Source organism: Scyliorhinus torazame, chromosome 2 (assembly GCF_047496885.1).
Source record: "Scyliorhinus torazame isolate Kashiwa2021f chromosome 2, sScyTor2.1, whole genome shotgun sequence".
NCBI lineage: Eukaryota > Metazoa > Chordata > Chondrichthyes > Carcharhiniformes > Scyliorhinidae > Scyliorhinus > Scyliorhinus torazame.
In genome coordinates, this window is record NC_092708.1 from 85,926,128 (window position 1) to 85,944,119 (window position 17,992).

General features: G+C 43.4%; 2 protein-coding genes across 4 annotated transcripts in view; one reads left to right on the forward strand and one right to left on the reverse strand.

The window, feature by feature from the left end:
* The window catches only part of LOC140389349 (coiled-coil domain-containing protein 89-like), a 109,766-nt gene extending 98,394 nt beyond the window's left edge, over window positions 1–11,372 (reverse strand). Inside the window, exons 1-2 of one of the 2 annotated variants that reach the window (XM_072473516.1) lie at window positions 11,049–11,372; window positions 7,119–7,172 (exon numbers count right to left, since the gene is read on the reverse strand). In XM_072473516.1, the coding sequence (XP_072329617.1) occupies window positions 7,119–7,172; window positions 11,049–11,129 (135 nt within the window). In that variant the 5' untranslated portion in view covers window positions 11,130–11,372. The remainder of the gene's footprint in view (window positions 1–7,118; window positions 7,173–11,048) is intronic. The other variant, XM_072473523.1, reaches the window with a different exon arrangement.
* LOC140389325 (low-density lipoprotein receptor-related protein 2-like) overlaps window positions 10,543–17,992 on the forward strand; it is a 534,533-nt gene continuing 527,083 nt past the window's right edge. For both annotated transcript variants that reach the window (XM_072473491.1, XM_072473499.1), the window contains exon 1: window positions 10,543–10,694. In XM_072473491.1, the coding sequence (XP_072329592.1) occupies window positions 10,628–10,694 (67 nt within the window). In that variant the 5' untranslated portion in view covers window positions 10,543–10,627. The remainder of the gene's footprint in view (window positions 10,695–17,992) is intronic.

Below are 17,992 nucleotides of genomic sequence, written 5' to 3' on the forward strand. Positions count from 1 at the left end.
GAGATGAGTAGCAGCCATGGTTTGGTTGGCAGAATGTCTCACCTCTGAGTTAGCAGATTGTGGCTTCAGGTCCCACTGGAGAGATTTCAGCACAAAACTCTGGACTGACACCTCAGTGTGGGACTGAGGGAGTGCTGCACTGTTGGAGGTGCCACCTTTTCACTGAGATGTTAACCAAGCCCCCTCAGGTGCGCATAAAAGGTTTGTTATGGGCGAGGCGTTTTCAGAACCCCAAAATGTATCATGAAGTTCAACCAACCTCCCCCTTTAACGTATTTGTTGTTTTTCCTCGCACACGGCTTGTTCCCTAGGTGTGGGATTACAATTCTGGACACATTCAGGTTCAATTCCGGCTTGGGTCACTGTCTGTGCGGAGTCTGCACATCCTCCCCGTGTGTGCTCCGGATGCTCCGGTTTCCTCCCACAGTCCAAAGATGTGCAGGTTAGGTGGATTGGCCATGCTAAATTGCCCTTAGTGTCCAAAATTGCTCTTAGTGTTGGGTGGGGTTACTGGGTTATGGGGATAGGGTGGAGGTGTTGACCTTGGGTAGAGTGCTCTTTCCAAGAGCTGGTGCAGACTCGATGGGCCGAATGGCCTCCTTCTGCACTGTAAATTCTATGATAATCTATGACGTTGGTTTTTAAACACAAAACAAAGTTTATTCCATGAACTCAATTTAACATCTTAAATAAACATTGGATCTCTTAACACCCCTTACTTCAAAGATAACTCAGAAAATATTGCAACAGTAAATAATTCCTCAAAATGTTCCTTCAAACTTCTAATAGACTTAACACCTTTAAATATAATCACATCAGGTTAAAGGCTTTACTATTATGAGTTTAAATTACCCAAATGATAGAGATAGTCTTTCATGGCAAACATCACAGCAAATCCAGCTCACTGCAAAACTAAAAACTGCCAAATGGCTGACCTAACCTCAGCTCCACCCACTCTCTGACACCACTGTTTTCTTAAAGGTACATTGCTTAAACATACATGTCTTAAAGATACTCTCACATGACACCTCCCCCCAAGAAAAAAAAAACCCATCAACTTCAAGATGGTTTCATTTTTCACTTTTGCACCATCCAGTAAGAAATGTACACAGTAAATATACCTTTTCCTTTTTTAATAAAACAACACGCAAACAGGTATAATATTATGGTCCATTTTTCTTTGTTCTTCTTCCTCCAACCGAAATCCTTCTCGATTGACAGTCTCTTTGAACAAAGTCTCTGCACGATCCATCCATTCCTCTACTCCTCGGCATTTCTCTTTAGAATCAGATACTTCAGTTCAATCTGACCACAGAGTCCCTTGCAATTCTCCAATACAGGAGCATTGGTGATCACAGCTTTCAGGCAGTCAAATGCCTGTTGAAAGTCCGCTGTCCATTTAATTTTTTTAGGATTCTTTAGCAAGTCCATCAGTGGAGTAATCACACCACAAAACATTTGCACAAAGGTTCGATCAAATTCATTCATGTTAAGAGATCGCATTGCCTCCCTTCATCTTAAGGGTATCGGAAACTCCTCAAGGAAAGTGATTCGGGTTTCTCCAAATTCACTTTTGGCTAGGTTCATCACCAAACCCGCCTCCTGAAGTTGATCGAAGAACTCCATACGATGTTTGAAATGTTCTTTCCATGTCTAGAAGTTGGAAATAAAAGCAGATTGTCCCAATTTCTCAATGCAATCCCTCAAACAAGGGATAGGATAAGAGTCCGTTCTTGTAACTGCATTCACCTTTCAACAGTCCACACAGAACCGTTGGGTACCGTCTGGTTTAGGTACCATCACTATGGGTGAGCTCCATTGGCTGCAACCCACTTCAATTATGCCATTTTGAAGCACACTCTCAATCTCTCTGTTAACCTGTGCCAATTTTAAAGGATTAAGTCTATATGGGTGTTGTTGACAAAATTTAATTACATCTTTTTGTAGTCCAGGCCAATAAAAATGTTTCTGGATTTTAGCTTGAGTTTTCCTTATTACCAAATGACCTCCCACTGGTACCTTATGTGCAACTCGCAACACCTCCTTTCTATACCCTACCAGCAATACTACTTGATGAACTTCTGCCCACTTTTCATCCGCCTGCATATGTACAGGTCTCCATTTTCTCTTCAAGACATAATTTTTACGGTAATAACACTCTGATATACTCTCAGATTCCTCTTCCGTATATGCTTTCTGATATATTCATTTTATTTCTACATCTTTCTGTTGTAACTTCCCCAATTTTCCTGAACTAAAAATATCTGCCTCATCCTCCACCTATTCTTGTTCTTTTTCAACCATCTGATCAAAAATCGTTTCTGATAATTGCACTTCAACTTCACCTTCACTCTTTGATTTCTCCTCTTGTCTTACCCTGTGACTCTGCGACCTTGCTACTACACAATCCGGAAAAATCCCAGGATATTCGTCCTTCAACACTTCAGTTGACTGATTTTCCAATGGCTTATCAACTACAGTAGGCATCACTCCCACCTGCGATCCAGCTATATCATTACCCAAGATAAACTGTATTCCTGGACAAGATAGTTTATCTATTACTCCTACTACCACTTCACCACTTCTCACTGGACTTTCCAAACTTACCTTATATAATGGAATGCTACTCCTCTCACCCTGAATTCCTCATATCACCACCTTTTCTGGCAACATTCTTCCCAAACTACATAATTCCTCATCTCTTACCATTAAAGATTGACTAGCCCCTGTATCTCTTAAAATTGTGACTTCTTTGCCTGCTCCTCCTGATACACATGAGTAAACTTTACCCACACAAGTAAATTCTTTAAATACATCTGGCACCTTCTTAACAATTACTTCTTGAACAGGCTGTACAATCATTTGCACCTCCTTCGCTTCCCTTGGGCTTTCCTTTACCACTCTAACAAACCCCACCATCTTATCCTGTTTTACCACATCAGCCTTCCCAGTGCTTTTCTTTAACCACCAACACATTTATTACAATGAAAACATCTGGAACTTTTCATTTCTTTTCCACCCTCCTGGATTTCTTTTTTAATCTGAGGTACACTCTCTGTATTGTCTCCCATCAGATCACCTTTACCTTTACCACTTTAGTATTTCTCATGTCCCCAGTTTCTATCCCTCACCGGCTGAAACTGATGTCGGAAACCAATCTTTGATTTATGAACTAATTCATAATCATCTGCCATTTCCGCTGCTAATCTCGCAGTTTTAACCCTCTGTTCTTCCACATGAGTTCTCACTACATCAGGAATTGAATTTTTAAACTCCTCCAAAAGTATGATTTCTCTGAGAGCTTCATATGTTTGGTCTATTTTCAAAGCCCTTATCCACCTATCAAAATTGCTCTGTTTGAGTCTTTCAAACTCCATGTATGTTTGACCAAATTCTTTCCTTAAATTCCTAAACCTTTGTCTGTAAGCTTCAGGCACTAGCTCATATTCACTTAAGATGGATTTCTTCACCTCCTCATACGTTCCAGATACCTCCTCCGGTAGTGATGCAAACACTTCACCAACTCTACCTACCAGCTTTGTTTGTATCAGTAATACCACATGTCCTGTGGCCATTTCATTTGTTTAGCTACCTTCTCAAATGAAACAAAAAAGGCATCTACCTCCTTCTCGTCAAACCTTGGCAATGCTTGGACATATTTAAATAGATCCCCACCATGTCTTCGACTATGACGGCCTGTCTCATTATCCTTATCTATCTCCTCCAACTGTACATGTCCCTTTGCGTCTGCCAATTTTAACTGATTTTCATGTTTCAGAGCCATTTTCCGAAGTTCAAACTCTCTCTCTTTTTCCCTTTCCTCTCTATCTCTTTCTTTGTTTCTTTCTTCTCTCTCCTTTTCTTTTTCCTCTCTATCTCTTTCGGATTCCAGCTGCTTTAATTCTTTCTCATGTTCCATTTGTTTAATTTGCAACTGAATTTTTGCCATTTCCCATGAGTCAAACTCTATCTCAGACAACTTTAAATGCTTAACCACCGCCATAATTACCTCACCTTTTCGCATTTTGTCAGGTAATGTTAACTGCAATGTATTTGCCAGACCCAACAGTCTGCTTTTCGTCTCTGTCCGTAAAGCACTGCGTGCGACAGTCTTCACCCCCAAAAACCTCTGAGCCTCTGAAAGAGCCATTGTCCACAACACACTCCCCACTTAAACTAAAATACCACACCGGAAAAGCAACAATCCTTCACTGTCTTTAAGTTCACAAAAGCCAATCTAATAGATAGACTTTTATCACCCTCGAGCCCCCAATTGTTATGGGTGAGGCGTTTTCGGAACCCCAAAATGTATCATGGAGTTCAACCAAGCTCTCCCTTTAATGTATTTGTTGCTTTTCCTAGCACACGGCTTGTTCCCTAGGTGTGGGATTACAATCCTGGACACGTGGGTTTTTAAACACAAAACAAAGTTTATTCCATGAACTCAACTTAACATCTGAAATAAACATTGGATCTCTTAACAGCCCTTACTTCAAAGATAACTCAGAAAATATTGCAACAGTAAATAATTCCTCAAAATGTTCCTTCAAACTTCCAAGAGACTTAACACCTTTAAACAGAATCACATTAGGGGCTGGTTTAGCTCACTGGGCTAAATCGCTGGCTTTTAAAGCAGACCAAGGCAGGCCAGCAGCACGGTTCAATTCCCGTACCAGCCTCCCTGAACAGGCGCTGGAATGTGGCAACTAGGGGCTTTTCACAGTAACTTCATTGAAGCCTACTCGTGACAATAAGCGATTTTCATTTCATCAGGTTAAAGGCTTTTATGAGTTTATTATGAGTTTAAATCACCCAAATGATCCAGAGATAGTCTTTCATGGCAGACATCACAGCAAATCCAGCTTACTGCAAAACACACACTCCCAAGCTCTTTTCAAACTGCAAAACTAAAAACTGCCAAATGGCTGACTTAACCTCAGCTCCACCCACTCTCTGACATCACTGTTTTCTTAAAGGTGCATTGCTTAAACATCCATGTCTTAAAGATACTCTCACATGACAGGTTCCATGGCACTATTTTGAAGAAGAGAAAGGGAATTATCTCCAAAGTCCCTTGGTCAACATTATTAAAAGAAAACAGATTACCTGGTCATTAACACATGGCGATTTGTGAGAGCTTGCTGTTCATAAATTGGTTACCACATTTCCTATTCACAACTGTGACAACACTTGAAGAATACGCCATGGGCTGCCCTTTGGGCTGTCCTGAAAGGTGCTAACAGGTGCTATATAAATGCACTAACTGAAGTGATACTGATGACTAAATAGGAGCAATGAGAAGAGGCAGATGCATAATGGGAAGCTGTGCACTGGAACAAACACAGCTCAGAGAAAAATTAATAACCGACTCAAAATTTCAATCAGTGGGCAAATTATAGGCGCAGTGTCCAGCTCAAGGAAACGGACAGATCACATTATAATCTTTTGAGTGCAGAAGTAGACTATTGGCGGCTAGGGTCCCAGGTTAGATGGGCAGCACGATAGCACAAGTGGTTAGCACTGTGGCTTCACAACGCCAGGGTCCCAGATTCGATTCCCCACTGGATCACTGTCTGTGTGGAGTTCTCCCCGTGTCTGCGTGGGTTTCCTCCGGGTGCTCCGGTTTCCTCCCACAGTCCAAAGACTTGCAGGTTAGGTGGATTGGCCATGATAAATTGTCCCTTAGTGACCAAAAAGGTTAGGGGGGGTTATTGGGTTACGGGGATAGGGTGGAAGTGAGGGCTTAAGTGGGTCGGTGCAGACTCGATGGGCCGAATGGCCTCCTTCTGCACTGTATGTTCTATGTTCTATGCTCCGGTGTCCTCCCATTAGTCCTGAAAGACGTGCTGTTAGGTGAATTGGACATTCTGAATTCTCCCTCTGTGTACCCAAACAGGCCCTGGAATGTGGCGACGAGGGGATTTTCACAGTAACTTCATTGCAGTGTTAATGTAAGCCTACTTGCGACAATAAAGATTATTATTATTCGACCTGCACTGGCTCGCATTCCACCCAGTCCCACTGTCTTATCCCGGTAATCTTGCACATTTTTCTTTTTAGATGGCAATCCCCATTCTCTTTCGAATGCCCCGATCGAATCTGCCCTCTCAGGATGTTCGCCCCGGATTTGGACAAATGAAAGGGAGGTGGATGGATATGTAAGAAAGTGCAGACACGAACCTCGTTATCTCAAAGGATTGCTTTAACATGGAGAGTGTCTCAATTTATCCGAGGAGGAATTCCTTTCTTCCCAGAGATAACAGCCCAAGAGAAGTCAATCCCTTTAATTTCGAACCTCCCTGATAAGATAACTGGACATTTATTCGTTATTGAACAAAATAAATGAACCTTTTAAAAAAAGATTTGACTTAAGTCAGTTTCCATGCGCACAGACGAACTGTCACAGTTCAATTGAGGCTAATTGTAATGGGGATATTGTTTCAGTGAATTTAGACAGTAATTGCCTTAATGCGAATGAATTGAGAATTACAATGTTCACAGCGACTGCTCGAAAAACAGTGCTGAACACAGAATGAAATCGTTTCTTACCAGGATCGTGCTCACAGGGACCCATTGAAATGCAGTTTAACTCTTTCTTTGCTCACGGCAAGAAGCGGTTCGTTAAGGATTTGACACTGAAAGTCACATCCGTCCTATTTTTGTACAGGGTTATGCAACAAAGACCTTTAATGAGGAGTAGCAGAAACATTTGGACAGCCGTCTTTCAGCGGCACCTTTTCTAATTGTGCAGCTAACTTATTGAAGTATTTTTTGCTCCCTGCTTTCAGGACAGTTTTCAGGTTTAACAGATCTCATTCACAGTGCCGCCGACAATGCAGAAAACGGCGAATTTGCCACCGTCTGAAGCTGGAAGGGAAAGTATCGAGCCCCACACCCAGTTCTGCCATTACTAAACTCGGACCGCATTCATATCAGTCTCTACGCCAGCGCACAGTCAGAAAACATTACACAAGCTTTCACTGAGCAATTCATTCAAATGAGTTATTCTATTCAGGAGCACTGACCCTTCAAAATTCATTTAAAAAAGCACTCTTTTGCGGTCCCGTCACACTAAAACAGTAAAAAAAAGGAAGGCACCACGTGTTGACATATCTTACTTCACAGGTCTTCATCCAACTGGCAGCCGAACAAGCAGCATGTTTACTGTCAAACTGAAAAGTATGAGGGGTACAAAGTGACTTAGTGTAGATTTAACTGGAGTAAATGAGCCAATAGAATCATGGAGAAAAATAAAATCTCAAAATGTGGAGAATCAGATTAATTTTCCGTTACATCTATTGCCCCTTCTAAACGATTCTGACAGTTGCAAATTTAAACACTAAGGCGTTAATTGTACAAAAAACAGAATAACGATTAAACTATTTGAATGTTTTTTTTTGCAAGTTTATGACAACTTTGTCCTTTCCTTTTACAATAAGCGTGAGGCGACAAATCTTAGTACTGCATTTTCCAAACTAAAATTCGATGAAAAAAACCCTCACCAAAAATATAGATTTGGTTGGCAAGTGAAAAACAGTGAGTGTTTCCTTTTCTGAATTCTGCACGTCCTGGGGGATTTTTAAATCATCGCCTGGTGAATTCTCTTCTCAGCCAGTGAATGTAATTTTTATGAATTCCAAATTGGGAGGCAGGTGGAGTGAGAAAACCGAACGGAGAATGTATCAATAGATCAGAATCCGGGTACATGTGGTAGAAACCGCTAACATTGGAATGTCCTTGGATTGAATGTGCCAGTAAATGGACTGCATTCAATTAGCAGAGCTTTAACTCAAAATAAAATCCAAACATTTGATGAAAACCTGGAAGAAGATGCAAGCTGCTTCATTTTTAATGGCATTGATGTTTCATGAGCAAACTTCCTCAGTCTTCCAATGGACAACAACTTTTATACAGTGCCTTTATACAATGCTTTTAAAAAGGCCAGCGCGTTGCATGACCGCCGGACTCACCAGCATGTGTTTAGGTGATTTAGGTGCAGTGAGAGATTGGAAGGCCCTTCAGAGAAACGTTATCAAACAAATTCAGCCATCAAGCCACATAAAGGAGATATCAGGACAGATAACCAAAAGCTTGATCGAAGAGGTGTCGCCTCTTAGGAGGGAATTTCAGCGGTTTAGGGCCTACGCAGCTGAAGGCACAATTGCTGAAGGTAGAGAAATTAACATCAGAGATGTGCAAGAGGCCGATATCAGAGGAGGCCAGATAGCTCAGAGGGCTGTGGGGCTGGAAGAGATTATCAAGATAGGGAGGGGCCAGACCATGGGGGGCAGTTTGAAAACAAGGGCAAGAATTTTAAAATGGGAGCTTATTTAACTGGAAGCCCTTCTCGGTCAGTGAGCACAGGGCTGCTGGGTGAGTGAGATTTACTGCTCGTTCGGGCACAAGGCAGCAGAATTCTGAATGACCACCTTTATGGAGGGTAGGACCTGGAGACTGCCCAGGATTACTGTTCCGCACCCCTGAATTAATGACTCACTCCTTTTATAAATCTACTAACACGAACTGTGTCCGAAGACTATCAAAATTTAACTTTGTCCTATCACAGCCTTTAATGTATTGGTTTCATGTAAGTATTTGCAATTACACGAGGAAGGTAGTAAAGTGGGTAAGCTTGCCAAGAAATAGCTGGAGAAAGTGTCATTTCATTTGCAAATCACTACAGACTAAGAGATAACGGTGTTTTGATTTATCCTTTGAATTGAATGGGTACTGTCTGAATTCCTAACTCAAAATGAATAATTTGCCTTCCAACTTATACAGTAGCATTCCATTATGGCGAGCAAACATATAGGTCACCATTCATCTTCAATTCTTTTAAAGCATATAATTTACTTCAAAGGAACGTTTGGCATAATGTACATAGTTACACAACAGAAAGAGGCACATTAATTTCAGAGACGCACAATAGAGCAAAAGGCTTTTGTCAACTAGACCTCAGGGCGGATGATAATACAACCCTCATCCCTCGCCGGGTGCGCGGAAAGCTTTGCCTGGCAGTTCGGCGATAATTTCGGCTACACTATCGCGGCACAGTTCCCTGTCCCGCACGTCTGGATTTAAAACAATTTATTTTGAAATGTGTGTTGAGTATGTTCACTCGCATTATCGTCGTTTTCTCTGTGGAGCACGAAAACTAGCACACTGAGTATCCGGGTGGATTTTAAATGCATTAAACATGTGAATGGGCAAGTTGTTGGAACTGGGCCAGCACGAGTCTTGTCAGCGGGGTTCGTCAGACCTTAAAAAAATATATATATATGTATATGGCGGAAAACAACCTTTAAAACTGGTCATCTGCAAATTGATCCGTGCAATTCAACGTGTCTTCCTTTGTGCAAGCCTCTCTGGCAAAGAATGTGCACATTTTTGTTATTACTATTTCAAATCACATTTGGCGTTATCCTTTGGTTCCCTCTTCCCGGGGCAGCACTGGGATTAGCCGCTTTATCACCGCCCTCATAAAGAAACGCAGCTGGTTACATTTGGTCAGCCTGACACTCGCTGTGAAACCACGACAAGAATTTCATCAAGTTGGCAACAGTAAAACAAAAGGGCAAGAAAAGAAAGCAGAGCTTAATGGGAGTTGAAGGACTTGTTAAAAAAAAGTTGTCCATTTTGATAAACTAAGTGATGACTATGTGTTGTGTTGGAGAGGCGGTGGTGGGGGTGGAGACAGGAGCGCTGCTGGTGATGGAGGGTGTGGGGTGGGTTGCTCTTTGTGGTGGGGATGTGTCAGGAAGCTCATTGAATATGCTGAGCTGCCCCTCGTGCTGCACTGCAGCGCCAAGGCTTGACCCCGGTGCTGTGCCGTACCAACACCGAGCCGCCCTGATCATGAATAGCAGACACAGTCCCCTGCATCACTACACCGGGCAAATCAATGTGCTATGTCTCTTGCGATAACTAACAGATAGGCTTTGCAACTGTCAGAATTGTAAAGCAGACACACACACACTACCAACAAACACTGCATTACTGGCATATATCCAGCTGACCAAAACAATGTAAAATAGAAACATGCACCATTTGAATTCAGTACAGATAAAAGATCGAGTTATCAATCTGGGGGAAATAACGTAACCAATACCACAGCAAACGGACACCTAAGGGAGAAGGGGGACGTACTTAGAGAAAACAGCTGTATAAAAATCTTTCCAACTTATTTCATAACCTACTTAATGTTGCAGAATTAAGCATCTTCAATTCAAAATTCGAAGAAAATTGAGCCAAACTGTCCCAGTTAGAAAGTTGGAATGAAGATTTCTCAAGCTGGCCATGCCAGTCTGTTGTCCTAAGGTTTTGTTTGTTAAATGCTGTGCTAATAACGGTTCAGCAGGACTGGCAGACACCTCCCTGCTAGGGGAGCCCGGCTCTGCGTTATGCTGCTTCCAGGGCCTTGGTGCGCAGAGGTTTAGCGCTGAACGGTTTCAGTGCAAAGGCAATGCCCCGACTTTCGAACACGCCTTTTCCCAGCTAGCATCAGGAGAGGGGGTTGGTGGGTGGGTGGGAGACAGATTGAACCCTACATCAACCAGGTTCCACAACCTTTCCTTACAAAGCCAGCTGGAGCAGGAGCTGGTGAGGAGTGCAAGCGCAGGGCTCCAGCATGCGCCGCCAGACACCCTCACTCTTTCTGCTGGGAACTTTGCTGATAGTTCAATGCAGCTCAGAAGGTAAGAAGGTGCACAAGTTTGGAAAGTTTTTTTTATTTTTGGAGTACAACAAACCGTTACTGTAATATTTATTCTATTGAACTGAATAATGTGTGTAACTTTGCTCAACGGATTACTGAGAGGAAATGTACATTCAGTTTTTTATGGAAACTCTTAACATTACTTATCATATAGTTGAGAGTATTGTTTCTGATATTTAGGAAATATTACGTATCATCTATTTTAGAATACTCTGGGAGACACTTAACCAGAAAGTGGTGTTTTTAAAGTAAAAACGACGTCTCAGTGGGCAATAAAACAACAATTTAGTTAGCACTTAACATGAATAGCTCTTACAATTTTACACTTACTTACCCTTACAAACCTACAAAATAGGATCTGAAAAGCAAAATGGATAAAGATACCAGCGCAAAGTACCAGGTAAAAGTCATGCATCTTGATGGAAACCGTTTGGCTAAATTCCGCTATTCACAATAAACCGCAATCCGTTCAACAGAAGTTCACTATTTTTCCTGCATCTAAAGCAGTTTTGTGGGCAAAAATAAAAAAAGATGCATTGCGTGTCCTTTCCACAAGATGAACCATGCATCAGGTGATAGGTGTTACTGTATTTCCCCACAATATGACTCAGTAAACCGATATTTTCTTCCTTGCACAAAGCCCCACACAGCTAAAGATTTGAAATTCCTCCTGGCGAACTTTTAGTGAGTTGTCTTGTTGCTAGGTAACACGGGTGCGCATGTGACCAGCAGACACAGCGAATCTGTTAATTGGACTTGTGCTGTTAAGCTGCCTCCCAGGTGCCTTCCTTTCCTTGTACAGTGTTGTCAAATTCATCCTTCGCTTTTCTTCAGCCACCGTGTAGTACAGTGCGACCCCCGCGTCTCTTTGTTGTCCCGGGGGAAGTGTTGGAAGTTGTCTCGAGCGCACTGTGTGTCTCAGGCTCTACTCGCTGGTACATTGCTGTGCGCTGCTCAAAAAGTGCTGTAACTGTAATCTCTTTCCGTGCCCAGTCTAATCTCCTTAGAGCAAATCAAGTAACTAATTATACTCCAGCTGCTTGAAAAGCAGAAATTCTGTTTCAGCATGCGTTTTTGTGAAACGCTGGGTTAATGTTCTTTCCAATAAGCATGCAGAATCTGACTCAACGGTCAACCCGTGTGGGGGCAATAACCGTTTTAAATTTTAGCTTTGGTACAAGGAAGAGCACTTGAGAGCAGTTGGAAAGTATCTGCTCAGGCCTTTTGTTCCTGGGAGGGGGACACCTTTGGAGTGATAATTTGTCGTTTTAAGGGTTATAAATTAATGGATTTAAATGGATGAATGCAAAAAGGTTTTATGAAAAAGTAAGTCTTGAGTAACAACAACTGCAATGTGTGAATTAGTCCAGCTTTTACCTGAGCATCTGGTAAAATGTTGTCCCCTTGTTCAAGAAGGGGAGTAGAGACAATAGACCAGTGAGCCTTACTTCTGTTGTGGGCAAACTCTTGGAAAGGTTTATACGAGATAGGATGTATAATCATCTGGAAAGGAATAATTTGATTAGAGATAGTCAACACGGTTTTGTGAAGGGTAGGTTGTGCCTCACAAACCTTATTGAGTTCTTTGAGAAGATGACCAAACAGGTGGATGAGGGTAAAGCAGTTGATGTGGTGTATATGGATTTCAGTAAAGCGTTTGATAACGTTCCCCACAGTAGGCTACTGCAGAAAATACAGAGGCATGGGATTCAGGGTGATTTAGCAGTTTGGATCAGAAATTGGCTAGCTGGAAGAAGACAAAGGGTGGTGGTTGATGGGAAATGTTCAGATTGGAGTCCAGTTACTAGTGGTGTACCACAAGGATCTGTTTTGGGGCCACTGCTGTTTGTCATTTTTATAAATGACCTGGAGGATGGGTGAGTAAATTTGCAGATGACACTAAAGTCGGTGGAGTTGTGGACAGTGCGGAAGGATGTTACAAGTTACAGAGGGACATAGATAAACTGCAGCGCTGGGCTGAGAGGTGGCAAATGGAGTTTAATGCAGAAAAGTGTGAGGTGATTCATTTTGGAAGGAATAACAGGAAGACAGAGTACTGGGCTAATGGTAAGATTCTTGGCAGTGTGGATGACCAGAGAGATCTCGGTGTCCATGTACATGGGTCCCTGAAAGTTGCCACCCAGGTTGAGAGGGTTGTTAAGAAGGCATACGGTATGTTAGCTTTTACTGGTGGAGGGGTTGAGTTTTGGAGCCATGAGGTCATGTTGCAGCTGTACAAAATTCTAGTGCGGCCGCAGTTGGAGTATTACGTGCAATTCTGGTCGCCGCATTATAGGAAGGATTTGGAAGCATTGGAAAGGGTGCAGAGGAGATTTACCAGAATGTTGCCTGATATGGAGGGAAGATCTTATGAGGAAAGGCTGAGGGATTTGAGGCTGTTTTCGTTAGAAGAAGGTTAAGAGGTGACTTAATTAAGACATACAAGGTGATCAGTGGATTGGATAGGATGGACAGTGAGAGCCTTTTTCATCGGATGGTGACATAGGGGACATAGCTTTAAATTGAGGGGAGATAGATATAAGACTATAAGAGATAGATATCAGAGGTAGGTTCTTTACTCAGAGAGTAGTAAGGGCGTGGAATGCCCTGCCTGCAACAGTAGTGGACTCGCCAACACTAAGGACATTCAAATGGTCATTGGATAGACATATGGACGGTAAGGGAATAGTGTAGAAGGGCTTCAGAGTGGTTTCACAGGTCGGCGCAACATCGAGGGCTGAAGGGCCTGTACTGCGCTGTAATGTACTATGTTCATCTTTAAGGAACACAGAATTAATTGACAGTGCCAAAAATATTTGCCTAAAGATCGTGATAAAATATGGATTGACTGAAGAATAGTTAGACACTCTAATGATCAGGGCCAGGTGTAACTTTAACTTTCAAAATCTGGTCATCATTGATTTAAGATACGGTTTTATCACACAAACTGATCTGTGTTTTGTACCTGAATATACAGTGGCCCATGCATCATCACACAGATTTCTTTCAGATAATCCAAGCTAAACCTCAGAAATGCATATAGGGTGGGTGATGGTTTCACACACACACATACACAGACACACACAATGATGTGTGTATAAAAGCAAATATTAAAGGGAAAAGTACAGACTTTAGTGCACAACTCCTGCTGATCATAGAGGGCTATGGTACAAAAATTGACAGCTTTGCAATATTCTCCATTTTTGACCCTCAACATCAAATTTTCACTCAACTTTCAGCTGTGCTACATAATTCAAAGATACCAGGGTTATATTGTCAACTGTGAAGTGGAAAGCTGAAATTCCTAATTGTTATATGGTTTCAAGCCTCCAAATTAATGTTCAATGGCAGGGTTTCCCAAACCTTTCCAGCCACTGAACCACATTCATAGAGTCATAGAATCATAGAATTTACAGTGCAGAAGGTGGCCATTCGGCCCATCGAGTCTGCACCTGTTATTGGAAAGGGACCCCTACCTAAGCCTACTCCTCCACCCTACCTAAGCCCACTCCACTCCTCCCCGTAACCCAGTAACCCCATCTAACCTTTTTGGATACTAAGGGCAATTTAGTATGGCCAATCCACCTGACCTGCACATCTTTGGGCTGTGGGAGGAAACCGGAGCACCTGGACGAAACCCATGCAGACACGAGGAGAACGTGCAAACTCCGCACAGACAGTTACCCAAGCTGGTAATCGAATCTGGGACCCTGGAGCTGTGAAACAATTGTGCAAACCACTATGCTACCATGCCGCCCTTTGACCTCCCAAGAGTAGTGATGGAACCTCCAGTGAAGAATTAAACCACCAAAAACATCTTATAATAATAATCTTTACTAGTGTCACAAGTAGGCTTACATTAACATTGCAATTAAGTTTCTGTGAAAAGCCCCTAGTCGCCACACTCCAGCGCCTGTTCGGGCACACAGAGGGAGAATCCAAAATGTCCAATTCACCTAACACCATCTTTTGGACTTGTGGGAGGAAACTGGAGTATCCGAAGGAAACCCACGCAGACACGGGGAGACCATGCAGACTTCACACAGACAGTGACCCAAGCCGGGAATCGAACGCGGGTCCCTGGCGCTGTGAAACAACAGTGCCAACCACTGTGCTATTGTGCCGCAATCGGTACAAACATACAAAAACAAATTTATAAAATACTTTTCATTTAAAAAAAAATAATTACGGGATGTGGGCATCGCTGGCTAGGCCCTTCAGAAGATGGTGATGAGCAGGCACCTTGAACTGCTACAGTCCCTGAGGTGTAGGTACACCCACTGTGCTGTTAGGGAGGGAGTTCCAGGATGTTGCCCCAGTGACAGTGAAGGAATGGCAATCTATTTCCAAGTCAGGGTGGTGAGTAACTTGAAGGGGAACCTTCAGGTGGTGAAGTTCACAGGAATCTGCTGTTCTTGTCCTATATCGTAGCAGTCGTGGGTTTGGAAGGTGCTGTCTAAGGAACCTTGTTGAGTTATTGTAGTGCATCTTGTAGATGGTACACACAGCTGCCACTGTTCATCGTTGGTGGAAGGTTCAAATGTTTGTGGAAGGAGGAGCAATCAAATTTCTTATATGTATACATATATTATAAGTAAAAAGTTATCTTATTCATCAAATGCTTCCAAGTCTTACCTTTTTTGCATTTTTAATGGGAGGAGTGATGTGATATTTTGCTCACAATTCATTTAACACTGGGAGTGCTGCTGGAGAGCTGAATTCTCATTTCAGACAGGCGCACGCACACAACTTCACCCCTCTCACACACACACTTCTTTCACACACACAGACTTCCTACACACACACACACACATCTCTTGCACACACACTCGTCTCTTACACACACACACACAGATATCTCTCTCTTACACACAAGGGGCTGCATTCTCCAATTCTGGGGCTATGTCCCCATGCCGGCGTGGGAACGGTGGCGTTTTACGCCAGGATAACTGGCGCAAAACAGCCACCGATTGCCTGTTTTGCTGGGGGCTAGCAGCGTAGAGCACCTGGCTCTAGCTGCCGATATGCCCCAGAGAATTGTTGGGTTCGTGGTCACGCATGCGCATGGCGGCGACCTGCAGCAGTCACGCTATGCTTCATGGCGGAGGCCGCTCGCGGATCCGGCCCGCTAAATATTTCCCCCCTTCGGCCGGCTTATGCGCCCCGGACTACCCCCCCCCCATAGTGTCCCAGCCCCTAATAATGTCCCCCGCCTGCATGCGGATCGGCCCTCCCCTGACTGTGGCAGTGCTGAACTGAGTCTGCAGCCGCCATGATGAGTTCCCGAAGGATGAGACCATGAGAGACCCGTCCCATCGGGAACTCAGCCGGTCGGGGGCGAAGCATCGGGGGTGGGGGTGGGGGGGGGGGGGGGGGGTGGGGGGGGGGGGGGGGAGGGGGGGTCCTCAGGCAATGTCCTGAGGCCGTCGGTACGTGGCGCAGCGTACTCCTGGAGTACGCTGCTTTGGAGGGGGTGGAGCATCGTGAAAGGGGCGCCACCCCCGATTTGGTCGTAAACGTGGATTCTCCGGCCGTTTGCCAAACGCGATTTTGGCGTCGGCGACCAGAGAATCCGGCTCAAGATTTCACTTGGGCCCCCACGGCGCTAACCCTCCCACGCCACCTCCAACCTTGGCCTATGTCCCACTACCCCCACTCCAGCCTCGGCCTCTCCAACCACCGCCCCACCCCTCATAGCAAGATTAAAACCTGAACATCTTCCTCGTTATCTTTATATGGAAGTTTATTGAACATAGCAGCCGATTCTGCTATGATTTTGTTCATAATAGGTAAGATGAATTGCTGTTTTAAAATCATATACTTACCAAATGGTTACAGAAGTAGGCCAGTCAGCCCATCATACCTGTGATAACACCTGGTCCCCTTAACTAAGGAAATATGTACTGGCAATGGAGGCAGACCAGAGAAGGTTCATTAGGTTGATCCTGGGTATGGAGGCTTTTTCTTATGAAGAGAGGTTGAGTAGGTTGGGCCTGTACTCATTGGAGTTCAGAAGAATGAGAGGCAACCTTATTGTGCTAGACGGATTTTTAATCAATAAGAAAATCAACAGTTATGGGGACTTGGTGGGAAAGTGGAGTTGAGGATTATCATTTCAGTTCAGTCATGACCTCATTGAATGGCGGAGCAGATTCAATGGGCCGAATGGCCTATTTCTGCGCCTTCATCTTATGACACTCTGCACAAGCAGTTCACCTCATTCCATTTCCCAGTTTTCCCACAAGCCCTGCAATTTCATAGAATTTACACTGCAGAAGGAGGCCATTCGGCCCATCGAGTCTGCAACGGCCCTTAAACCCACACCTCCACCCTGTCCCGTAACCCAGTAACCCCACCTAACCTTTTTTGGACACTGAGGGCAATTTAGCATGGCCAATTCATCTAACCTGCACATATTTGGTAACCCAGTAACCCCACCTAACCTTTCTTTTTGGACTCTAAAGGCAATTTAGATGACCAATTCACCTAACCTGCACATCTTTGGACTGTTGGAGGAAACCGGAGCACCCGGAGGAAAACCACGCAGACACAGGGAGAACGTGCAGACTCCTCACAGACAGTGACCCAAGTCAGGAATTGAACCTGGGACCCTGGAGCTGTGAAGCAACTGTGCTAACCATTGTGCTACCGTGCCGCCCAATTTAATTTTCTGTTTCGTCAATTATCAAATTTTGTTTTGAAGGCGTTTATTGAACCTGCCCCCAGTACACTTTCAGGAAGTCCTTTCCAGATCCTAACCACGTGATGTGTAAAAGTGTTTTTCCTCATCTCACTGTTGTTCCTTTAGCCAATTGCCATAAATTAGTATCCTCTGATTCTTGACCAATCCACTAATAGGAGCATTGTTCTCCATCTATTCTGTCCAAACCTCTCATGAATTTGAACATCTCTATCAAATTCCCTCTTAATCTTCTCTAAGAAGAATAGCCCAGCCTTTCCTGTCTATCCACGTAACTGACGGGAGTGATATTTTATGTAACACAAGATACTCTTTTGCTCATCTGGAACCGTGTTTAAGTTGGCCAGTCATTTTAAAGCAATAAATTGTTGTAAGTAAACACAGCTTGAGTGCAGAATCTAATTGTTGAGTGGTAGTGGAAGTCTGAGGACAGGAAAGCACTTGTACATTTTCAGATTTAACTAAAAAAAAATGAGATTCCTTTCATCCTATACATTTAGTGCATTGATCAGTGATATTAGGAGAAAAAACCTGAAAATGTATATACTTCATTCTTCTGTGGTCTTGCTCACAGTGAG